Source organism: Lithobates pipiens, unplaced genomic scaffold (genome assembly GCF_037356315.1).
Source record: "Lithobates pipiens isolate NorthernLeopardFrog02 unplaced genomic scaffold, aLitPip1_a1.2 Scaffold_19, whole genome shotgun sequence".
Classification (NCBI taxonomy): domain Eukaryota; kingdom Metazoa; phylum Chordata; class Amphibia; order Anura; family Ranidae; genus Lithobates; species Lithobates pipiens.
In genome coordinates this window covers 72,980,965-73,006,817 of record NW_027507764.1, presented here as the reverse complement: position 1 = coordinate 73,006,817, position 25,853 = coordinate 72,980,965, and the positions used below count along the sequence as shown (strand labels likewise).

Here is a 25,853-nt window from a genome sequence, read left to right as displayed (position 1 = left end):
CCAAAGCTATTGGCTACTAGCCCCAACGTAGTCCCGTCGTAACGAACGAACGTCATCACGTTCCGAACGATCGGATTTTCCAACAACTTTGTCTGCCCGTGTGTATGCAGCACCAGTTTAAGACAAAATCCTTCTGAAAAAATCTGACGGATTTTGTGGTCGGAATGTCCGACCATGTGTACAAGGCATTAGAAGTTGTTTTCAAAAAAGGGTCAACTTTAGACTTTGAAAGGTTATGAGGTTGTATTTGAGTAGCTTGATGATAGACTCTTCCCAGATATGTTCAAGTAACTATATCAATCTAAATTAGGATGGTTTGGTAGAATCGTAGAGAGGACATTCATTTGGAGCTCTTTGTTAACTGGCAGATATGGTAAAGATAAATCAAGGAATGGGTCTCTGTATTGGTCGTCCTGACAGACCATGAAGGCCGAGTTTCAGCGATCTGGCACAAACATGCACAAGCAGTTCATTGATATTGAAGTGACATGATTAGAGATCCACGATGGTGAAAAGCCAGGAAAAGCTCAAGCTTGTTAGCTTTGGGCTCGTGTGATGTTTAGACTAAGGATAGATGGAATGATTTCAGGCTTAATGAATTTAGCCTTAAAATTATTGATTACTTTCTTTCTACCATCAGTCCCCACCCCCCATTAAATAAAAAAAAAAAAGTAAAATTAGGCTAAAGCAATCCAGGATAATTTAAAGCTAATACAGTGTGCTGATGCTCAATCCCTTTCCAGTGTTTCACTTCCCAAATCCTTATACAGTATATCTTCAGTAACCAATGTCTGTTTGGAAGGATTTGGGAAATGGAATACAGGATAGCCGTTGAGCATCAGTACCATCTATTACCTGTATACTTGCCCTGATTTCGGTGATCTGGGCTGCTCATATGCTCTGTGAGCATAATAAGACATATACATACATTTTGTAAATGGGTCTAGGATAGCTGAAAAGAGCTTCCATAACCCTCAGGAGCCATTTAGATCCCAATGTCCCCTCAGAACCACTCAACACCAAGCATGCTAGTACATTCAAAAACCCATCTAATGGTCTAATAAGCATCTTTTCTCAACAAATATTATTTTTATATATTATTACAGGTACTTATATAGCACCATCAATTTAGACAGCACTTTACATATACAGTATCTCACAAAAGAGAATATACCCATTACATTTTTGTAAATATTTTATTATATCTGTTCATGTGACAACACTGAAGAAATTACACTTTGTTACAATGTAAAGTAGTGTGTACAGCTTGTATAATAGTGTCAATTTTCTGTCCTCTCAAAATAACTTAACACACCCATTAATGTCTAAACTGCTGGCAACAAAAGTGAGTACACCCCTAAGTGAAAATGTCCAAATTGGGCCCAAAGTGTCAATATTTTTTGTGGCCATCCTTATTTTCCAGCACTCTTGGACATGGAGTTCACCAGAGCTTCACAGGTTGCCACTGGAGTCCTCTTCCACTCCTCCATGACGACATCACAGAGCTGGTAGACCTTGTGCTCCTCCACCTTCCATTTGAGGATGCCTCACAGTTGCTCAATAGGGTTTAGGGTTTAGGTCTGGAGACTTGAGCTTCTTTAGCAAGGCAGTAGTCATCTTGGAGGTGTGTTTGGGGTCGTTATCATGTTGGAATACTGCGCTGCGGCCCAGTCTCCGAAGGGAGGTGGATCATGCTCTGCTTCAGTATGTCAGAACATATTGGCATTCATGGTTCCCTAATGGAACTGTAGCTCCCCAGTGCTGGTAGCACTCGTGCAGCCCCAGACCATGTCACTCCCACCACCATGCATGACTGTGGGCAAGACACACTTGTCTTTGTACTCCTCACCTGATTGCAGTCACTCACGCTTGACACCATCTGAACCAAATACATTTATCTTGGTCTCATCAGACCACAGGACATGGTTCCAGTAATCCATGTCCTTAGTCTGCTTGTCTTCAGCAAACTGTTTGCAGGCTTTCTTGTGCATCATCTTTACAAGAGACTTCCTAATGGGGCGACAGCTATGTAGGCCAATTTGATGCAGTGTTCAGCATGTGGTCTGAGCTATGACAGGCTGACCCCCCACCCTTTCAGCCTCTGCAGCAATGCTGGCAGCACTCATACTTCTATTTCCCAAAGACAACCTCTGGATATGGCCCTGAGCAGGTGCACTCAACTTCTTTGGTCCGCCGTGGTGAGGCCTGTTCCAAGTGGAACCTGCCCTGTTAAACCACTGTATGGTCTTGGCCACTGTGCTGCAGCTCAGTTTCAGGGTCTTGGAAATCTTCTTATAGCCTAGGCCATCTTTATGTAGAGCAACAATTCTTTTTTCAAATCCTCTGAGTTCTTTGCCATGAGGTGCCATGTTGAACTTCCAGTGACCAGTATGAGAGTGTGAGAGCGATAACACCAAATTTAACACACCTGCTCCCCATTCACACCTGAGACCTTGTAACACTAACGAGTCACCTGACACTGGGGAGGGAAAATGGCTAATTGGGCCCAATTTGGACATTTTCACTTAGGGGTGTACTCACTTTGATTGCCAGCGGTTTAGACATTAATGGCTCTGTGAAAATATAGCTGAAAAACAACAGCTAGTAAACTCCGCGCCACTTATAAAAATGTGAAAAAAAGAATAAACTAATAATCAGTGAATCAAATAAACCAAGTGAAAACACTAATAGCTGCTCCCTAGAAACAAGAGAAAAAAACTTGTAGTGCTGAAAATAGAGTGATAATAGGGGCGCTGAGAAAATTGTAAATATAAACGTCAATTACAAATGTGAAAATTAATAATCATAAAACACCTCAAGTGATAGTCACTATCACCATGAATTGAAAAACAAATATTTGCAATGAAATGAATAATAATATAATAAAATATAATAAAAAAAAAAGTGGGACTTTATTTTTTATTATATTATTATTCATTTCGTTGCAAATATTTGTTTTTCAATTCATGGTGATAGTGACTATCACTTGAGGTGTTTTAGGCTCGGTTCACACAGGGGGCGACTGCGATCCGACTTCAGGTCGCTCTAGGTCGCCTTAAGTCGCCTCCAAGTCGCGCTGTAGAAAAATTAATGTGAGTCAATGGAGCTGTCTTAATATACGCTACTGCAGTAGCTCCGACTTTAAAAGTAGTACAGGAACCTTTTTTTAAAGTCGGAGCTACTGCAGTAGCGTATATTAAGACAGCTCCATTGACTCACATTCATTTTTCTACAGCGCGACTTGGAGGCGACTTGAGGCGACCTAGAGCGACCTGAAGTCGGATCGCAGTCGCCCCCTGTGTGAACCGAGCCTTATGATTATTAATTTTCACATTTGTAATTGACGTTTATATTTACAATTTTCTCAGCGCCCCCATTATCACTCTATTAATGGCTCTGTGCTGAGTTATTTTGAGGGGACAGCAAATTTACACTGTTATACACGCTGTACACTCACTATTTTACATTGTAGCAAAGTGTTATTTCTTCAGTGTTGTCACATGAAAATATAATAAAATATTTACAAAAATGTGAGGGGTGTACTCAGATTTGGGAGATGCTGTATATTGTACATTCACATCAGTCCCTGCCCTCAAGGAGCTTACAATCTAAGGTCCTTAACTTACACTCATACACACACATGCTAGGGACAATTTATCTACCATCATGTCTTTGGAGCGTGGAAGGAAACCCATGCAGGCACAGGGAGAACATGCAAACTCCAGGCAGGTAGTGCCGTTGTTGGGATTCAAACCGACTACCTTAGTGCTGCTAGGTGCTTACCACTTAGTCGCTGTGCTGCCCACATGACTGCACCTCTTTCCTTGTCCCTCTTCCTGTGTTGGAGGTGTGTCACCGGGCTTAAAGGCGTATAAGCAGTGTTTGTATTTACCTGCCTGTTCAAGCCAAGCAATGCCGAGCCTTACTGTATCTCCTGTTAAAGCCCTTGGCTGGATAGTGGGACTTGTAATCACCTGTACAAAACTTTCTTGCGTTGTTGGGAGCTATATATGACTACACATTTTATTTAACTCTCTTTATACCACAAAGGTGATAAATATCCATAGAGAGGTCCCCATCAGCCTTTGTATTCTACTAAGGTTTTGGGCTAATAGAGGGAATCATCTGAAGTAGATCAGTATGTCTTTGGGCAGCTGCCATATTATCGTATCGACATAGTGTATATGGGTTATATACCCAGGATCCCTACTTTTTGTTCCTACCTTGTTTTGAAACAAGGTTTACTTTTACTGGGAGCTTGCTTGGTGGTGTGTGCAGTGTGAGAAGCTGCTAGTTTTGCACTTGACAACTGTAGCACCCACTGTATAGAGTAGCTAAATTTAGTTGGGCACCTGCTGTAGCCAGAAGAGCCAGGGTTAATTTGTTGAGAGTTAGGTTGGCATAGCTCCAAGGGCTGAGTCTCTGTTGCTTCCCCCTGGCTTCTAGAAGCTCCTAGAGAGTTCTAGAACTTAGGGGTTGGAGGGGCAGAGATTGGGCCTGAATATTTGTGGAGAGGTAGCCATAAGTATTCTGGAGCCTGGCCATGTGGGAGCAAAGTTCAGGGTCCTATTGCCTGGGAGGGGACCCCTGTGCTGGGGGGGGGGGGGGCTTTGCCTCCAGGCATATGGAGCCAGATGGAAGGAGCCAGAGAGGAAAAAAGATATAAGCAGATGAAGCCTCACACCCTTTCAGCCTCAGCTAGGTTTAGCTGAGTCATCCTGGGAACCATTGGGACCTCTCCAGCAGGAGGCCTGTTCAGCAGCCACCACATGAGCTATAGGACCTTTACAAGGGACTGAGTGAGTAGCTTCAAGTACTACACACCAGAATCTATAGAGGAAAAGTAGCCAGGTTCAATACCCAGCTAGCTATCTTCAAAGGACAGCTTAGAGCCATTTAAGCTCATACAGCTACCCCGCACCTCTTGCTAGGGAAGCCAGGCACCTTAGCATCATTCTAGGGAGACAGAGTACCTGCAGTCGGAAGTTGGAGTTGTGCTTTCTGATCAGTTGTCCTATGGGAAAACAGCCTTGTGATCTTTTTTCAGTAGCCAGAGACAGTTTCTATAGTCCTCAAATTCCATATAACTACAGTTCTGGGAATTCCACACCTTCCCATCCCCATCCAAGTTTATTCCCCAATAAACTAAAAACAAAATAACACCCTGGACTCGTTTTTGACTACCGAGTGGATGTTGAAAATTCCTGTTGCCTGGCTGTGTCTCCAAAGCGGGCCCAAAAGTTCAACGGCTCCTAAGGGGATAGTGCTATACAACGTTGTCATTTTAATCATCAAATTGGTGGAGGATTTTTATCTTTTTGTAATGATTAATTGTTTAAAAAAGGCTTGTTTCTATTTACTGCTTGACCACCTTTTCAGGTTCTTTAGTCCATTTTTCTTTCTGATGCATGTTTGGGTTACTTGGTGTCATGGACTTTGGGCTGTAGGAGAACCATTACACTTGGGTTACACCATGTACTTTTTGGTAAGTCAGTATACATGGCATTAGGGTAAGTGTGTTACTACTTTACCCTTCTTTGTTTAATTTAGTAAGGTCCATACGGTTTTTTTTTACCTTTTGTTTTTGCTATTACTAGCATGAGGTGTCTAATCAATATTATTATTATTATTATTATTATTCAAGATTTATATAGCGCCAACTATTTACGCAGTGCTTTACAATATATACAAGGAGACAATACAATTACAATACAATAAAATAAAGAGGATTAAGAGGGCCCTGCTCAGAAGAGTTTACAATCTAATGGGGTGGGGCAGGTGGTACAAAAGGTTATAACTGTGGGGAATGAGCTGATGGAAGTGGTAGGAGATTAGTTGGAGACATGATAGGCTTCCCTGAAGAGATGAGTTTTCAGGGATCACTTGAAGGTAGCAAGAGTAGGGGATAGCGGGACCAGTGGAGGTAGCGAGTTCCAGAGAATGAGAGAGGCTCTGGATAAATCCTGGAGACGAGCATGGGAGGAGGAGACAAGAGAGCTTGAGAGTAGGAGGTCTTGAGAAGAGCAGAGGGGACGATTTGGGTGATATTTGGAGACAAGATTGGTGATGTTGTATGTTGTGGTTAGTATTTTGAATTTAATTCGCTGGGTGATTGGGAGCCAGTGTAGGGATTGGAGAAGAGCTTTGACAGACACTGAGCGATTGGTAAGGTGGATAAGTGTGGCAGCAGCATTCATGATAGACTGAAGAGGCGATAGCCTATGGAGAGGTAGGCCAATGAGAAGGGAGTTGCAATAATCAAGCCGAGAGATAACGAGGAAGTGAATAAGGAGGTGAATTCTACAAATTTTTGACAACGATTGGACTTGGGGCTGAAATGACAAGTAAGAGTCTAGGATTACACCGAGTACCCTGGCGTGAGGGGAGGGCCTGATGGTTGTAGTGTTGATTTTGATGGAAAAGTCATGGAGGGGGGCATGTGCAGGGGGGAATATTAATAGCTCAGTTTTAGAGAGATTTCTTTTAAGGAAGTGGTGTGACATCCATGCTGATATGTCAGTTAGCAAGTTAGTAATGTGAGAGGAGACTGAAGGAGTCAGGTGAGGAGTAGACAGATAGATTTGGGTGTCATCGGCGTATAAGTGGTATTTGTGCATTATGTGGCTAAGCCTTCTAACTTATTTCGACTAGCAAATGTGCTTTCTCAGCTGTTGAGGAGGCAACCTATAGACAAGGCCTCGTATCTTTGACCCATTTTTATGTTTGCTGCCAATTTGCCAACATGGAATCTGGGAAACTAGTTCTATTTTGCAGTATATACAATTTTCCTATAAAGACAGAGACTTTGTATTAGCTTTTCACATTTGTTCCTGCAATAGGGCTTTGTGAGTCTGCTGATTCAGGGAAGCCTTGTCCCCCCGGTAGTTGTGCAATGGAATCCATTGTCTTTTGTAGATTATGCTAGCCTTTCACATGGTTTGTCGCAGCAAGAAGTGCCAGTAAACTATTATGGTGTGTATTCCTTGTCCATCAGAGATTACCCAGATCTGTACAAAGAAGGAACAATTGTATTGTTGTCTCATGACATAATCAGACAAAGGTGAAAACTCCTTTTAAAGAGCACTAGTTGCCAATAATACTAAGGAATAGCCAAGAGACATAAGAGACTCCCAGGTGGATTCAATTTTATGTTACCCCAACATTTTATATTCCTGGTATGTGTCCATTGTACCATGTACTTGTATAAAAAGGTATCCTGTTCTCTTTGCTTCTGTGTAAAATAGTTGGTGATTCTGCCAGCCCCCCTGCTTTCCTGTTTCAAATTAACCGTGCCAGGGCATGGAAGCACATCCATCCCATGGTGGTCAGTATTCTTCTTTGCATTCTACTTGGAAGCACAGCCTGCCTGTACTCCAATAGTCAGACTTCTGCTCGCACCCACCCCTGCCAGCTAATCACTGGGAAGATCAGTGTGCTTCCGTTTCTCTTCTTCCTACTGACCCACCCCCTGCAGTCTCTACTCAGCTTCTTCAAACCTCTTATGCAGTGGAGACCAAAGGTCAGGTGGTCACTTATTTTATATATACACAAACATTTTGGGGTAGATTTACTAAAGGCAAAAAGGCTGTGTACTTTGCAAAGTGCAGTTGCACTCTACAAGTGTAGTTGCTCCAAAGCTCAGTAAAAGAGGTAAAGCTTCACTTTGCAAAGAATACCCAATCACATGCAAGGGATAAAAAAGAATGAATTTTTGCTTGCACAAGATTGGATAATGGAAGCCAGCACAGCTTTGGCCCATTTACTAAGCTCTAGAGCAACTGCACTTGCAGATGAAAATACACTTTGCAAAGTACACAGTCTATTTGCCTTTAGTAAATCAACCTCTTGCACTCTGCAAGAGCAGTTGCTCCAGAGCATAGTAAATGAACAGAAGCTCTGCTGACTTCCATCATCCAATCATGTGCAAGAAAAAAAAATTTTTTTTCTATCTTCCTTGCACCTGATTGGGTATTCTTTGCAAAGTGAAACTTTCCTCATTTTCTAAGCTATGGAGCAACTGCACTTGCAAAGTGCACAGTCTATATGCCTTTAGTAAATCAACCTCTCGGTCTATTTCTATTTTTAAGATAAATTGGTTGTTTTACATAGTAAGGGTTCACATATGCCTTAAAGGGGAGGGCCACCCTGAAAAACAAAAAAATGTTAAAAATTACAAAAAAATGAAAAAAAAAAAAATGAAAAAATTTTTTTTTTTTTACTTACCAGAAATGCCTGTTGCTAGGCACTTTATCCTAATCTTCCTCTTCCTCCTCCGCGGAGATCTTCTGTCTTCTGTCTTCGTCGCGGCGTCTTCTGGGTAATGAGTCGCGCTGTGTTCTGGGAACTGTGTGTTCCAGAACACAGCGCGTCCCATTCAGAAAGCGCTGCGGGACTCGCGCATGCACAGTAGCTGCGGGACTCGCGCATGCGCAGTAGGAAACGGGCAGTGAAGCCGTAAGGCTCCGCTGCCTGTTTCCCTTACAAGGGATGGCGGCGCCGGGACCCGAGAGCCGAGGGACGGGTCGGCCTCGGGCGGCCGACATCGCGGGCGCCCTGGACAGGTGAGTGTGTTTATTAAGTCAGCAGCTGCAGTGTTTGCAGCTGCTGACTTTTTTTTTTTTTTTTTATAACCGGCCCTCCGCTTTAACTCCCCAGAATGATAGAATAAGGTGACTATTGGGATAGCTCATAAAGGGCTTCATTATTCATTGTGTGAAATCCAAACTGTCCTTGTCATACAGTCTTATTTTGACTTACATTTTTACAGCCATTCTGGTAATAAAATGTAAGTATATCTGGAATTTGATTTTAAGGGCATCATAAACAGTTTTGCTTCAATGTAATTCATGTTCCCATTATGTCCCCTTCTTTCTTAGATTCTGCGTATCTCTTTCCCTTATTTTAACTTGGAGCAGAGTTCCAGATGCAATTTTGACTTCCTGCAGATCCATGATGGAGACTCGGTGTCAGCCTTCATGCTGGGAAAATTCTGTGGTACCGCAGCCCCCACCGAGCTCTTCAGCTCCCACAATGCTTTATATATCTGGTTCAAATCTGATGACAAATTTGCCGCTGGGGGATTTCTGATGAACTGGGAGTCACGTCAACCAGGTAAAACCCATTCTCTTTTCAAAAATGAAACAGATAAATAGAGCTGGTAGGCCCCGTGTTAAAACGGTGCCTGTGCTGTATTACCGCTTCTTCTATCTTTTTAAAGCCCAAATGCCATTTCAGTTAAAAATCCACAAAATGTATTCCGGGGGCATCAAAATAAATGGTGTGCAAAGTCTTACTATTTGTTTTCTATAGAAAGCAGCCACATACTGGGTAAAAAAAAACTGTCCCCTGCCAGAATGCTACTAGGGTTGCCACCTGTCCGGGATTCACCTGACACCCGGACACATTATTCAAACAGGAATATGGCTCTGAATAGGGTTTGACAGAAGGATGAGGGGGTACTATCCACGCCCCATTACAATTCTCTTTGGAGCGCTCAAAGGTGTCCCGGGTCTGTTACAATCCTATAGTACAGGGGTTTCAAATTGGTGGCCCTCCAGCAGTTTCAAAACTACAACTCCCATGAGGCATTGCAAGGCTGACAGTTACAAGCTCGCAGCTCTCGTTCTGGGTGGGTGTCATATGACGTCCTCCCAGAACGACCGCTCTCGCACGCACCTGGGTGACGCGCATCGTGGCAATTGTTGGTGTGGTGTGTCAGTCAGACACACTGTTACACCGATCTCAGTAAAGAGCCTCTGACTGAGGCTCTTTACAACGTGATCAGCTGTGTCCCATCACAGCTGATCACGATGTAAACAGGAAGAGCCCTTTATCGGCTTTCCCTCACTCACATCTGACAGACGCAAGTAGAGGAGAGCCGATCGTCTGCTCTCCTGACAGGGGGATTGTTTATCAGCATAGCCCCCCCTTGGATGCCCACCCAAGACCACCAGAATGCCGCCAGGACCACCAGGAATTGGCACCACCCTGGACCACCAGGTATGCCACCCAAGACCACCAGGGAAATGCCAATCAGTGCCCAGGCAGCTGCCTATCAGTGCCCAGGCAGCTGCCAATCAGTACCCATCCTAAATGCTGCCTGCAAGTGCAATCAGCGATGCCTATCAATGCCATCTATCAGTGCCGCATATCAGTGCCCAGCAGTGCCGCCTATCAGTGCCCAGCAGTGCGGCCTATCAGTGCCACCCAAAGGTACCTATCAGTGCAGCCTTTCAGTGCCCATCAGTGTCGCCTATCAGTGACCATCAGTGCCCACCAGTACCACCCATGAGTGCCCATCAATGCCGCCTATCATTGCCCATCAGTGCTGCATATCAGTGCCACTCATTAGTGCCACCTACCAGTGCCTATCAGTACTGCCTATCGGTGCCCATCGTCAGTGCCAGTCAGTGCCCATCAGTGCCACCTCGTTGATGCCACCTCATCGATGCCGTCTTATCAGTGCCCATCAGTTAAGGAAAAAACTTACATATAAATAATCATTTATAAAAGAAACAAAAGAAAAACTTTTTTTTTTTTAAATTTAGGTATTTTTTTTATTTGTTTAGCAAAAAATAAAAACCCCAGAGGTGATCAAATACCACCAAAATAAAGCTCAATTTGTGGAAGCAAAATTATAAAAATTCTGTTTGGGTACAGTGTAGCATGACCGTGCAATGACCGTTTAAACAGTGACAGCACTAAAAGCCGAGTATTGGCCTGGGCAGGAAGGGGGTGCACTGTATTGAGGTGGTTAAACATTCAAATGTCATTTGAAAGTAGTTAAAGATTTTGTTTGCTTTCAACATTCGATTTTGGAATGAATGGACTTTACCAATCAAAAAACACGTTCACTGTTAGAAATTCATACATTTGAAAAATCTTGCATCCTGCTTCTTTGAAATTTGTTATCACTGTAGTAGAAAACGAGCACTAGTTTGACTCCACCAATGATTAGGAAAACAATTACTCCTACAATGAAAAATGTCAAACAAAAGTCTACTAATGTATACCCAGCTTAACGCTGACTCACTACAGGGTGTGTTAATCTCTGCAAAGAGACCACTGCTTCCACACAGAGAATAAGAAACCTTCTCTAAACCATGCTGGCAGGAGATTTACTACAACCCTGACTGCCGTCTAAAGAAAACAAACTCAATAGCCTTTGCACCACAAATGTATTTAGCTTCATAGTCTGAAAGAGTAGTTATATTTGAAATACATTTATCTGAAATAATATTCTGTTTTTATTTAGAATGTGGAGGTCATCTGTCAGATCCTCATGGGTCCATTTTTTCTCCTGGTTACCCGGGTAATTATCCTCCTAATCGAGACTGCTACTGGACAATTTCTACTGCCCCAGGGCTTTATATCACATTTGCCTTTGGAACACTGAGTCTAGAACATCATGCCACATGTGAAAATGATTATTTGGAGGTACATCTTGGTCTACATTGTCCTTTATATGTTTTGTTTTTTAGATGAAAGCATATGAAAAGCACTTTAATGTATAGAGTAGAGAATGGTATAAACGCCTGTCGGATTTCTTGTCATTTCCATCCCAGTGGGAGAATTTGTCTTCACTTTCTCTCCCAATGATACAACTTACTCTTCAAAGTAAGTGAAATCCCCAAGTAGACAGTTGCCACCAGAATGACCATCTCCAAAGGAATTCTATGTTAATCTTGTTCTGCTTACAGCTCAAAAGTGTGGATTTACTCTAACTTAACAAGTGTTACTAGGACAAAAAGAGGGGTGACTTTCCTCAGTAGGGACATGGAATTCAATAAAAACCCAACAGAGATTCCAAACCTTCTATACCCTACCATACTGTCTAAAGAAAAAGGCCTATTTATATTTTTGTATTTATTGATTTTAAGAACAACCCCGCCTATGAAGAACCCATTGGGCAACCCCACAACCTGCATGTTTCATAGATGGGCGTGGGCTAGGGGGGGGGGGGGGGGGAGAGTCTGATATTCCTGCATTCTGTAAGTGCTCTTCTGTAAGTATAACACAGGGGACTTTTTATACTAGTCAAAAAAAGGGCGTTCATAATATTTTTGTTTTCTCTTAAAATGTTAAAAGAGTTACCTCTTAAGGATTACTCTATTTTTTTTTATTATTATTTACTTGCTATTTTACCCACCCAGAGAAAGAGATTCGTCCTGTAAGATCATCCTGTCTCCTACCAAAACTCAATGTTGACAGGAGGCACTTTTTTTATGGGTTTCATCTTTCTCAGCTCAGACAATTATCAACCCAAAACTCAGTTAGGAGAAGGGTTAGTCCTCACTTAGGCCTACAGTCTTAATTTTCCAATACGACAGTGACAGGATGCAAGAGAATAATAGCACATACTTCTATTCCTGAGAGGTAAAACTGCACTGTTACAACATCTTAAAGTGGAACTCCCATGCATAAATTGTACCTATAGGTAAGCTTATATAAAGGCTTACCTATAGGTACTGTAAATACCTCCTAAATGTGCGCTGTTTGGGAGATATTTAATGTAGAGTACATGCGGTCACCGGCACATGTGTTTTGAAGGAACGGCCGACCGAGTCTAAACGGCGGCTCCCCCGCACATGTGCGCGGGAGTGACATCATGGTGGCTCCTGCCACTCACAGAGATAGAGCCCGCGAACCCGGAGGGAAGATGGATGAAGATGGAAGCCTTGTCAGCGGTGGCAGCTCGCTGCTGGAAGGCTTCGTTCTAAGGTGAGTTTCACATAATATATACTAGCACACTATGGCTTTACCTTGCAGGTTTCAGAAAAAAAAACACACACGGCAGTTTATTATCACTTTAAGTGTAGTAATTACAAATTTTGATTTTTGACTGGTTGTCTTTAATAAGAAACCAGCATATGCTGGGTTGGGCTGATTGCAGTGAATAATGACCAATCTGACACAGAGCCCACACCTCTGTCTTCATGCTGCACAACAGGAATGGGCAGGATAAAAATATTTTTGTGCAGTAGTTTATGTACACATTTGACAATGATGGTACAGTTTAGCATCTTCTACAACACATTTCCTAAACTGTGAAACGTAGGCCTCAAAAAAAGGCAAGCAGAGGACGTTATTGCCTGTTGTTTCCTGCATCTGATCTTTTCCCCATTTCTGACTTACCTTACCTTGCTATCCACTAGGGTGGAGGAGCAGGGCTTTTGCTTTTCGTGTCAGAATTGCTGCACTGATGACTTGTGATCTGATGACTGGTGATCTGATGACTGGTAATCTGATGACTAGTAATCTGATGATTGGTGATCTGATGACTGGTAATCTGATGACTGGTGATCTGATGACTGGTGATCTGATGAATGGTGATCTGATGACTGGTGCAGTAATGATCAAGAAGCAGCAACAGGTGAGGTGGAGAAAGCACATTGCCAAAGACTGAATTAAGCAGAAGCAGGGAGGTCCTGACATTGTAGATCATTGGGTACAGCTTCCTCTACAGTAAGGAGAACAGTGAGCAGCACAGTAGGGACATCATCAAATCTTACTCTGGATCCAATGAAACTAGCAGTCAAAGGCAGTAGTGCTTTCGATTTTACACTGCAGATACATAGCTTTGGGGTTGCGGAATCGGAGTGCCTAGTCACAGGGAGTGTGCTGCTGTTTTTCAGAAGGAATTAAAACTTTTCAAGATAGATTTTTTAGGCAACTGCTTAGACACAATTATAATTTCTAGATGGACCCTTTAAGACAGCAAATAAGACAGCATTTTGAGTTGAAGTTCACCTTTTGTAACCACTATTTAGAGTGTTATATGATACCTTGGGGCAGTTCCCCGTCCTACCTGTGAAAGAGACAGAGGATCTTCTCCCCACACCTGCTTTTAAATTTTAAAAACAGTGCGGCTCTGCCGGGTTCCTCCCTCCAACTGTGTCATTCAGTCACAGAGTTCTGCGAATCAATAAACTATAAGTTCCGTGTGCCACTGCAGCAGACAGCTTGTAGTTTTCAATGAATTATGAGAGTGCTGATGAGTGCCCTCATAGTTAATTGACTTCAGTAACTGTCTGCCATTATGAAGGTATGGGCAGACATCTGTACTGAGTGTCAGTAGGAGCCTGACATTGCACCTGTGATCCACTGATCACGGGTGCAATGCTTTGCAGGCTGTAGTGTAAAAAAAAAAATTGTATCCTTGTAGATCTAATTTAATTTATGATTTATTTTAATCTGATGTGTTTTCTTTGCAATAGATTCGAGATGGCCTCCTGCCCCAAGATACTCTCCTTGATAAATACTGCAGCACCCAGTCACCTGCACCTCTCCAGACATCCGGCCCATATGCCTGGATTCATTTTCATTCTGACAGTGCACTAACAGACAGAGGATTTCAAATCAACTACGTAACGTCATCCTGTGAGTAAGAACATTGTAACATATGTTGTTATTGTGTGGACAGCTGCAAAAGGTTGAATACTGTACATAATCCTTATGCCATCATGGGCTTCCTCTGGGAGTTCCAGTTTCCTCCCACATGAAAGTATGGTAAACCAGTTGTCCTCTACACAAAACTGGTCCTACAAAATGCACGTGTGTGGAGGGCCAGAAATATTTATAATAAAAATGTGAAAGAAATGCCCAGAGCATGAGAAATTGCCCATGGTGACCAAATATTTTTTTCAATTAGTCTCTTGAGCATTAGGTCAACAACAGCCAAAATGCTCTTACTCTGTTTTTGTTAACTGGGAAGAGTTGGGACATCTTTCATGTTTTTATTGCCTTCTATATACCAATTGCCAAGATTTAACTCAATTTTGGAAAATTACTAAACACAATTTTAGTAGAGTGGGGACATTTTAGAACCTTTTTGAACAATGTTATTGCTGTGCCCATCTGCCTTAATTATGCCTAAATACCCATTACTTGTATGAGCATCACAGGTACCAGATGTAAGGGGAAATGTCCCCAATGATGTCACAGACAGAAATGAAACCTGACAAAAAATTTTACTTTCTAGGAAACTAAAAAGAAACAAAATTTTGACCGAAGATTGGTTTTAACTGCTTAAAGTAGTAGTAAAACCCACTTTGTTATTTTTACCTACAGGTAAGTCTATAATAAGGCCTACCTAAAGATAAAATGAATATCTCCTGGTGCTGATAGTCAGAAGTGGTAACCACTTAGCCACTGTGCTGCCCCTTTACAGATAGTTAAAAAGATCAATGGTGTCAGTAGGAAATTATCTGAGAGGCAGAAAATGCTCATTGCTCAAGGATCCCATAAAAATCTCTGGAGGAACCCTGGTTAAGAAACCTTGATTTAGAGCATGCATAATAATCAGTCAAAAGAACATTTCTAAAACATTGACTGAACATGATGGGCATTTTGAGATTAATTTGTTACAAGTGCGGGACACCGCTAAAGGTAAAATTTGTGCAAATAGTGATAGTACGTATATAATTCTGATTGCATCTAAATAAAATTGATACAAAACTGAACTTCATCATTAGTGGCTAGCAGTACTTGAGATCTCTCTATGCTTTAAAGTTAAACTCCAGGCACAAAAATGTATATTTAATTATATTCCTCAATAGCCAAAAAAGATATAAATCCACTTTGGGTGTACCAAATCCCAGATATTGCCATATAAAAGAAGCGGTGATTGATGGAAAAACTGTATATTTCATATTCCTTATTAATGTTGGCCTCACAAATATTTTGATGATTCGACCAAAGTAATGTGTGATTGTAAACTGACCAAGTCCTTGAGGGGTCATATTGCAAAGGGAGTTGACTTGAAGGTTGTCTATTCCTTATACAAAAGCCAAAATACCACAGCCCAACCTGGAATAAGTTTATTTCACAACAGAACTTGCAATATGCATGCGTCTAAATCTGGTCAGCTGTGCTGCATAAAAGCAGGGGGACTCCATGGCAAAACAGAATCTTTAGTTAACTATTCTTGTTATATTTTCTTATCTGTATCTGACATTACTTTTAATAAATTTTATATTTATGAGTATTCGTGTGATCTCTCTGCACATATCGGATAAAAACCCTAAAAGAATTTAAACTATCATGTGACCGGGATACAACAGTGATATCATCATTGTCCTTTACATAGCCTATACAAAGAAAATAATTGTGGTAAAGTCCCAGCAAGTCCACCAACAGAAAACTACAGTAGGGGGCAAAGACAAGACCAATCATCCTGCACAAAGACAGAGCAGGAGTGACTGGACTTTTTTAAAGGAAGTTCCTGCACAGAGAGTTGGTTCCTGTTGGATTACTATACAAATCTGAATGAAATACACAAATTACACCAGTATTCAAGTAACAATACACACCCTATTTAGACCAGGGTTTCTCAACCAGAGTTTCTCCGGAGGTTGCTAGGAGTTTCTCGAAAAATAAGCAATTTCTACTTCTCAGATAAGATTTAGCTATCTGTAAGGGGGTAATGCTTCCCAATGACCACAAGTGTCATTGGGAAGAATTATCCCTTGTACCCTCCTAGGTAGGTGTAGAAGATAGTATAGTTTTTGGGTCTTTCTGTTTACCAGTAAGATTGCCAGGTACATTTAGAGTGCTCTCTGCCTACCAGGGAGCAGGATCTATTGATAGGGTCTGCTCATTGTGCTCAGGTGCAGCTCAGCTTGTCTGAATGTTTCACACTGGTCCAATAGGGAGGCATATTTGGACAGTGGTAGGAAATTTGACAAGTAAGGGCACACACATTGTTACAGCCCTGGCTATTTGCAGAGGAAAGTGCCTAGTTGCATGTTGGGTGACTGTATAAATGCCAGGGGCACATGTGCTTGGTCTTTCAGCTTTAGAGCGGGGCTCGGGAGGGAGGAGGCAGCTGCCCATCCTCTGTAGAAGTTGCCATGCGGCCTTGGGTAGTCGACCTGAGGGCCTGAAAGTCAGAGAGAAGCTGAACCCAGAGGTCCTGCAGAGCTGACTGGCACTGGGAAGTATCTGATTCTGCCTACTGTGAGTACAGATCTGTGTCATTGGGCCTGTTCTGTGAGGGTCATCCCTTCAGCTAGAAGAGTCAGCGGATGGGTGTCAGTCAAGGGGATACTAGAGAGTGTCCTGAAGATAAAGTATTCGGTTCAAGTCTGCTGCTAGAGAGAGCAAGAAGACTAAATTCTTCCATACAATTGACAGTATGGTAAAAGCAGTGTGTCTGCTTCCAAAAGTAATCTGGTGAGACCAAGTGAGAGTTTTCCTTATCTACTCTGAATAGTTCAGTTGGAGTATCCCATTATTCCCTTCTCCTATCCAAGTTCCACAATAAATATTTAAAAAAACAAATACCCTGGACTGTTTATTGAGTAACGAGCAAATGGGATTAAGGAGGGGATATGTGAAAACCCCCAGCAACTGTCTGCAGGTAATCAGAGGGAGGCCTAAGAGGTCAACACCCAGCAAGCCCTATGGGACAATGCTAAACCACTGACTATCACACTAATGTATCATGAGTTGTAGATTTAATCATTTTTAGCATGTGTTCCCTGAGACCAGAAAGTTATTTCAAGGGTTCCTCTGTCCTGAAAATGTTGAGCTTTAAAGCCTAACCCCAGTTTTTTTTTCTTTTCATTTTAACTAGAGCCAGTAAGAATTAAAAGCTCTCTCTGGGTTTCATTTCTGTTTGAGACCCCATTGGTAGATTTCACCTCATGTCTCTGTGATGCCATATACAGTAATAAATGGAGGGTAGAGGTCATCGCCAGGACAAGAAGAAGGGAAATAACAACATTGTTTATATCCTTTCTCACCCTACTTTTTTTTCTATGTCCTTTTTGAAGAAATGTTCCATAACGTTCTTGTTTTGTGAGAAAGTGAGGGTGCATCACCCCAATAGGGTAAAAAAAAGTCTGACAGAAGCTACAACTCTTCCCTGTTATATTCAAAATTAAATATTAATTTGGGTCGTAGTTGGGTGTTCAATAGAAAATCCAGAACATGCTAAAAAAGGTTGATTGTCCAGTGTTCATGTATGCTCAGTAAAATGCTGTAGAATATGGTGCAGCTGAATACATTATTTGGGTTTGAAAAAGACCCAGATAGATCTGAAACACATTTTTGTTTGATGGTTCATCTTTGGCTGTGAATGTTTCTACCCTGTTGATTGAAATAAAAAAATGAAGTTTAAAATTGTTGCTGCTTATCTTACTTAGGCACTTATTTTAAATGGGTTGGCTGTATGTTTGTTGGCTAAATTATTTATTACATAAATAGGAGAATAATAATTGGGTAATATGCCTGGATTTCAGTGCAATTTATATCTTTTTGTGTTTCAGCTGGAAACCTCTGTGGAGGAAATTTCACAGATGCCGAAGGTTTCATCACTTCTCCATCATGGCCGGATGCTTATACAGGAGACAAGCAATGTATCTACATTATCACACAAGGAGTTGGTGACCAGATTAATCTCAGATTTACCCATCTGGATTTACAGAGCAGTACTGGCTGTTCCCTGACAGTTATAGAGGTATTATGAGCATCTGGGCCTTTACCCACTGTTCTGTTAAAGAGGGCCTGCAATGTGGAATCTATTCCAAGAAAGACAAGCCAAGGACAAAAGACTAGTCACCAGTTTTGCCTGCAGGCTTACTGCATCTGATCTTTTCCCCATTACTGAATAACCATGCTTTGATCTGCACCGTGTAGAGGCAGCTATGTTGGTAAAGGCTGGGCTTTGCTTCCTGATGTCAGAGCTGCCCCCTTGATGACTGGTGGGGTAATGATCGAAGAGCAGCAATTGAGGTGTAGAAATCACAGACCAAAATATGAATGAAGCAGGGAGATTCTTGCACAACTGGTCCTCAAGTACATTTTTCCTCTCCAACAAGGAGAACAGTGAGCAGCAAAATAGTGAAATGACGAACTTTTGTTCTAAAGGGGTCTCCGAGCTTTCTAAACAAAGGGCCAGTTTACTGTCCTTTAGATTTTAGGGGCCAGGCTGTGACCATAGAGAGGAAGAAATTGTCCTGGCATCATTGGGAGTAAACAGTTCATCTTGGGCATGAGGGAGAGGAATAGTGCCCCATCAATTATAGGAATGGTACCCCATCATTGGTATCAGTGGGATGAATAGTACCCCATCATTGGTATCAATGGGAGGAATTGAGCCCCATCATTGGTATCAATGGAAGGAATAGTGCCCCATCATTGGTATCAATGGGAGGAATAGTGCCCCATCATTGGCATCAATGGAAGGAATGTTCCCCCATCATTGGTATCAATGGAAGGAATAATGCCTCATCATTGGTATCAATGGAAAGAATAGTGCCCAATCATTGGCATCAATGGAAGGAATAATGCTCCGTCATTGGTATCAATGGAAGGAATAGTGCCCAATCATTGGTATCAATGGAAGGAATAATGCTCCGTCATTGGTATCAATGGAAGGAATAGTGCCCCATCATTGGTATCAATGGGAGGAATAGTGCCCCATCATTGGTATCAATGGAAGAAATAGTGCCCCATCATTGGCATCAATAGAAGGAATGGTACCCCAGTCAAAGGCAGCAATGCCTAAGATGATCCTATACTGCAGAGATACAGCTATGGGAGTGCCTAGGCAAAGGACGTGCACTGCTATTTCTTAGAAACTCAAGGCAAAGCATACATTTTTTATGAGACTGCCTAGACACAGGCAACAATACAAATATAGCCTGAAGAGAAGAGAAATTCCCAGAGATGGTATCATTCTGTATTGCCCTGTTTCTAGGACATTGCCAAGACACCAGTTAATTCAGACACCCTGACATGTGCATTCTCTCACCCCCAGCCGTCTCCACTGCTCTAATCAACTTTGATTAGAGCAGCGAGGGCTGGCTGTGCCTATTTTAGGACAGTATACATTTACGTGGTGTAGGACATGGACCCCATGCCCCAGAGGATGTTAATTCTAATGAAACGCGTCCGGTGAGGTTCATGTCCGTGAGGTACCATGCATGCCAATCGTGTATACTGGTCGATTGACTTCTAGGGTGTCCTGGATCTATTAATGCTTGTTTTTCCCATATTTCTGTAATTGTTTAGCACTGATTTCTTTTAATAAACTGTTAAGCAGTTTTACACTATGTGGCTGTTTTAGCTTTCCTTCATGTGCCCTCCTATGGAGTAAACTTTACCATCAGCCATGACACTACCACCACCTGCAATATAATAGCTGATTGGATCTTCTATACTTGCATATCACTCCTGTCTAGACTCTTATAATTTGGAGTCTAGACCTCTGGTAAGGGGGCATTTTATCTCAATATCTTTGGAGGTGCACTTGGGTGATGAAAACGCACATCAGTTATACTCATTGTCACTGGATGTTCATCAAGGAATTCATCTGCACTATTTAGAACAGCACCAGTTGTTCACACTTTATGGACACTGGTTTATTCAATATCTATGTTTAGCGCTGCAACATTTTTTATTGTTTCACGTTTATCACGATTGGTCCTTTTGTGTTGTTACAAGCAGCTTGCACTTTTATATTCTATAGTCTGTATACCTGCGCAATATATATTTTTTTGTTTATAATGTAAATGGGCTACCTTTATAGCAAGGGCATTTAAATATTTATTTGAAGAAAAAAAAGGTGAAATGAGGAAATATGTCTGAGTAAATTACTAATGTGTGTGTTTTTCTCAAGTATGTATATTTACAGATAATCCATTCTTCTTTTGTGTAGATTAGAGATGGAGGCTCGCAGACGGCACCACTAATTGGCAGATACTGTAACAGCACAATTCCTGCTGCTGTAACATCAAGCTCAAATACACTGTGGGTGAAATTCAAGTCAGATGCATCAGCTAAAGCATCAAGTTTCCGAGCGTTCTATCAAGTTGGTGAGTATGGTAAAGGGTCAGTCCAAGCAAACAATTTTTTTGGTTGCTGGGTGGAAGCTATTGGAGTCAGTTACTCATTAGCTTCCATCTGGAGTTCCTTGCTCTGCCAACCGCCACTGCTAAGTCTCACTCCTCTCAATGCATTCTCCACAATGAATGAAAACTTAAAACGAGAGAGTGAAAGCTCCTTGTCATAACTGTGGTAGGGGGTTGGAGCTGGGAATTTAGGTGTCAGAAGCTGTAACGTTCAAAATTTTTAAGATACTGTTAAGCAGTTGAACCTGCCAGCACCTATTCAAAATGGAAATATAATTTTTAGACCAAATTAATCTCTAAGAACCCAGGTTTGTGTTTTTAGTTTATTTTAATGTTAAATTCTGGGAATTATTTCCCCCACTGTTAGCAACAGTGGGGCATAGTTCCTGCCACCAACATGGACAATGGGGTACTAGTCCTCGCACTGGCATTAAACAGTGGGACAGTATTCCTCCCACTGACACCAATGATGGGGCACCATTCTTCCCACTGACACCAATGATGGGGCACTATTACACCCACTGACACAAATGACGGATTGCTATTTCTCCCACTAACAACAATGGTGGTGTGCCATTCCTCCCACTAACACCAATGATGGAGCACCATTCCCCCCCCCCCCCCCCCCGCTGACACCAATGATGGAACATGATTTCTCCAACTAACTCCAATGATGAAGCACCATTCCTCCCACTGACACCAACAATGGGACACTATTCCTCCTACTGATACCAATGATGGGACACTATTCCTCCAACTGTCAACAACGATTAGACACCATTTTTTCCACTGAAACTAACGATGGGACACTATTGCTCCCACTGACACCAATGATGGGACACTATTCCTCCAACTGACACCAATGATGGGGCACCATTCCTCCCACTGACACCGAAGATGGGATACTATTCCTCCCACTGACACCAACAATGGGGCACTATTACTCCACCTAATACCAATGCTAGGGTATTGATTACTCCTACTGATGTCAGGGCACTTTCTTATCCCACTGGTCACAGTTTCCTCCCCTAAAGTTTGAGGAACAGTAAAGTGGCCCTTTGTTTAGAAACTTTGGAGATCCCTGTTCTAGGCCAACAGCCAAATACACAGTTGACATACTGTGACATATTCTCTATCACATAGGTCCCCATACCATGGGTCATACAGGAATTCACATGGGAATAGAGAGCTGCCAGAGCGGTAAAGCATTGTCCGTGGTAGGGGGCAGTGTGGTACACGATCCAGTGCACACGGCTCCATTTTTATTTTTTTGGTACAAATTATATTTGACGTATATAAAACGTACACTTCATTCATGGCAATGTACAGCAGTACAATGTGCTGTGTTGTTGTACATGTGATTTGACGCTGTACACTGCGATTGCATTGCAATGTGAATGGAACACATAGGTAACAATTGTTTCCTGTGTGTCCTTGCAGTAGCAGAAGTTTTACAATGCAGTAAAATGCCTGTCACTGCACACTGTGTGAATTAGCCCCACACAACTAAAAATCCATGCCAAAAAGGTTGTGGACTACTGCTCTAACAGTATTAGTTGTGGAATTTGTTAAATGGCTTATAGTGGGTTGTCCAGTATGAGAACTTTAATTAATTCCCCACAACCTCTGAGTGCTATCCAGGCAAAAATGTACCTTCCTCCTCAATTTAGTGATCTGCACTGACCTCTAAGGACTTGCCGGGGACATTTTTGCTCAAAATGCCTTTTAATAGCTTTGAATGCAAGAGTAAGGTATTTGTCCAGTTGGGCAGCACTTAGAAGGTGGGGGGATTCATTTTACCCAAGGTACAGTTGTCCTTTTATTGGCATCATTTGACATAAACATTCTTTCATTTTCCAGGATGTGGAGGTGCTATGTCTGGTGCTGGAGTCATTCACACTCCAAACTACCCAAATCCCTACCACCAAGAGAGAACCTGTGAATGGATCATAACTCAGCCAGATGGAGAAGTGGTTCTGTTTAGCTTTGACTCCTTTGGCCTCCATCCAGGTACACAGTGCAGCTCTAACTATGTTGAGGTAAGTCTAGATAAACTGACTTAAAGTGAAGTGGTATGGAGTAAAGATTTTTTTAAATAAGGCACCCAGAGGAGAGCGGTGGGAGACTGGAGAAGCTGGACATACTATAAAAGATAAAAGACCTGAGAGCTGTACAGAGAGAGAAAAGGTGGGGTTTGAGGGTTTGATTGGGGTCTTAGGGTGTTTTCATTGATACTGGAAAGTGAGCTGTGTACCTGAAGAGCAGATCTCTTTGGCGGAACATGCTCTTTGCAGATAATTTACCTCCAGGTGACAGATTTCACCAGCTCCAAAACTGCAGGTCTCAGTGAGCGGGGGACCTTAGAGAGACCTCTCTAACCTAGTGGAGACCATTAATAGACAGGCCTAGATTGAGCTCACTCACTCTTCAAATGGGTTATTTATAGTGGAGAGTGGATTCTGGTCTCTTCTTTCCAGAAGGACACTGCAAAGTTACTCTAGGTCTGTTTTAGGCCTATATGCTTTAGACTCAGGCCTATATTTCATGGTACATTAATAAAATTCAAGCTGTGATGAGTTTTGTGGAGCCTGTGGTGTCCAACAGAGTTCTCTCTCTGTTTAACAAAGAACATGCTTGGCCTAATTGCCCTGCTCACAGGGGTACTTTTCGCATGGAGCACAGTCATCAATTCCCAGAACTAGGCGGAGACTGCAATCATATGAAGAATCTAACCTTTAGACAGTTCCCGACTTAGAGATGAGCTTCCACACTGTGTGGCAGTAAAAATTCTGAAAAATGTGTTGTCCCATGTCACTTCACACTGTATCTGATGTACTGTATGTTGCATTGGGAGGGACGTGTTGAGCCTGCTTCCACTCCACCAGCCCAGCAAACCTCTGTTACCTCACACACAGTAACAGAATGGGTTCCTGCTGTGCACCTAGCACAAACCTCATGTGTGCACTTATTAACTCTTTCCTTCCCGTACCTCGTGACCAGGCCATAGATCTCCATAGCACAGGTTCAGATCCAGTTGCTATTGGATACCAACTGCTAGGGAGGGAGACAGACAATGACCCCTCACTACCGGAGGACCTGTCACCTTACCAGGTACCATGCCTAATGCCTGGTTGCTTGGCTTCTTGAACTTGTGCTTGGTTACTCTTAGCAACTAAATTCCTCCTTCTTGTCTTGCTGAGTTAACCCTTCTGTAGCGGTGTTACTTCATATCCCATTGTGTTTTACAGACTCTTTAGATACACCAGAACCAACATGCACCCCTTTCAATAATTTCATACCGGGCTAAGAAAGGTTAATGTAACATTATTAAACAAGTTGAAGCATACCAGTTCAATATGAACAACTTTGTCTTTGTCCCTAAACTAACTATTGTAATGTGGCTGCCCAGGCATATCTCCATGAGGTGAGAGTCCATTTTGGCATTCTCCATGGCTTTGATGTCTCCGAAAGCCTTTAGCAGACTGCAAGGAGCAGCAGTCCCAGTACCTCCCACCGCAAGCAGGAACAGAACCAACCAAAAGGTCTAAAGATCTTCAAGGGCCCCTAGACCTCGGCCTTCCCCCTTTTTTATCGCGCAGGTGGGCTAGGCGCTAGCTAGTACCAAAAAGCCTACAACAGTTAACTCTTTCCTCTGGCCTGGCCCCACCGCTGACTCTCTAGACCCAACATATTTCAACCTGCCTACATGCTCTCTGCAGCTAAATTACCTTAGATGTCTAAAAGCTTTAAAACTGGAAATTGAAGTGAAATAAACAAGGAAACCCTAGGAAGACACCTACTGTTCTAGTGGAGAACATCAATACCAATGCCTAGATTGAGTTAACCTCCTCCTGCAATGGGCTATTAATAGCAGAGATAGGTTTATCCTCTCTTCTCTCAAGTGGACAGGTACTCCAAGGGTGGCCTAAATTTTACAGACCATTCATACTGTAAAATGACTGCCATCAGCTTTGTGAAGCTTGTGATTTCCTTTGCAATTCTATCTGCTTAACACAGCAGAAGAACTCTTTGATTTGATCAGAAGTAGGGTCACATTTTTTCCCTATCAAACTCCATTCATTTGTAGAGTGCACCACTTACTTCTGAGACCTGAAGAAATTGGAGTGCTAAGCACAACTGTAAAGCACACATCTATGCTTTATAAATGTTCACTTAAAAAAATAAGAAAAAAAACAGCAACATGACCATGGTAACACCATACTGTTGCTTTATAACTGGGGCCCTCAATCAACTTTCAGGGCAGAAATCCTGATTTGAAATAGATCACTGACCCAAACTATTTGATTTAAAATGGGCTAAGCTGTTTGGTGTTATTGATATATGTATTTGTAATGGAAAATTAACACAATTTCTACAGCTGGAATACAGATTCCTATTAAAGCACTTTTATTCATAGAAGAAGGTTTAGAACCTCTATTCTAAACATATGACAGAGGCTCTAACCCTTGTCCTACTCTATGTGAAACTAAAATCAACAAATTTGTCTGGAGCTGAGCATTAGGATGATTTAGATTTAACAAGCAATGGTTAACTATGACATTTGAATTGAAAATGGTCTTCTTGCAGTTTGATGGAATACATACAGTATGTTTTTTATGTATGCCTGGGGATGTCCTTTAAACCCATGATATTTCTACAGGTCAGAGATGGGCCATCATCCAATGCTCCTTTGATTGGAAAGTATTGCGGCCCAGAAGTTCCTCCATTGGCCTATTCAACCCAGAGAAGTCTGTATATTAAGTTTGTGACTGATGCTTCAACGACAAATCATGGATTCTTAGCCTCATACAGCTCTCTAAATTTAGGTAAGCATGTTTCATTTTTAAAGAGTAACTCCACTTTTGTTGAGAAAAAAAAAAACAATCCCTTTGGAGTGATCAATGTACATTGCAAGGATTTTAACAAAGAGCTGTATGTTCTAACAATTCTTTTTGATGGTGATTCCAAATTGGAGTGGCTTATTCATTTTAATCAGCT

At 42.0% G+C, this 25,853-nt stretch overlaps 1 protein-coding gene across 2 annotated transcripts in view; it reads left to right on the top strand.

Annotated features, from left to right (window-relative positions):
• CUBN (cubilin) overlaps positions 1-25,853 on the top strand; it is a 359,740-nt gene that overhangs the window by 57,239 nt on the left and 276,648 nt on the right. For both annotated transcript variants that reach the window (XM_077490895.1, XM_077490894.1), the window contains exons 14-20: positions 8,877-9,111; positions 11,255-11,436; positions 14,217-14,379; positions 18,270-18,460; positions 20,663-20,819; positions 22,716-22,894; positions 25,516-25,681. In XM_077490895.1, the coding sequence (XP_077347021.1) occupies positions 8,877-9,111; positions 11,255-11,436; positions 14,217-14,379; positions 18,270-18,460; positions 20,663-20,819; positions 22,716-22,894; positions 25,516-25,681 (1,273 nt within the window). The remainder of the gene's footprint in view (positions 1-8,876; positions 9,112-11,254; positions 11,437-14,216; positions 14,380-18,269; positions 18,461-20,662; positions 20,820-22,715; positions 22,895-25,515; positions 25,682-25,853) is intronic.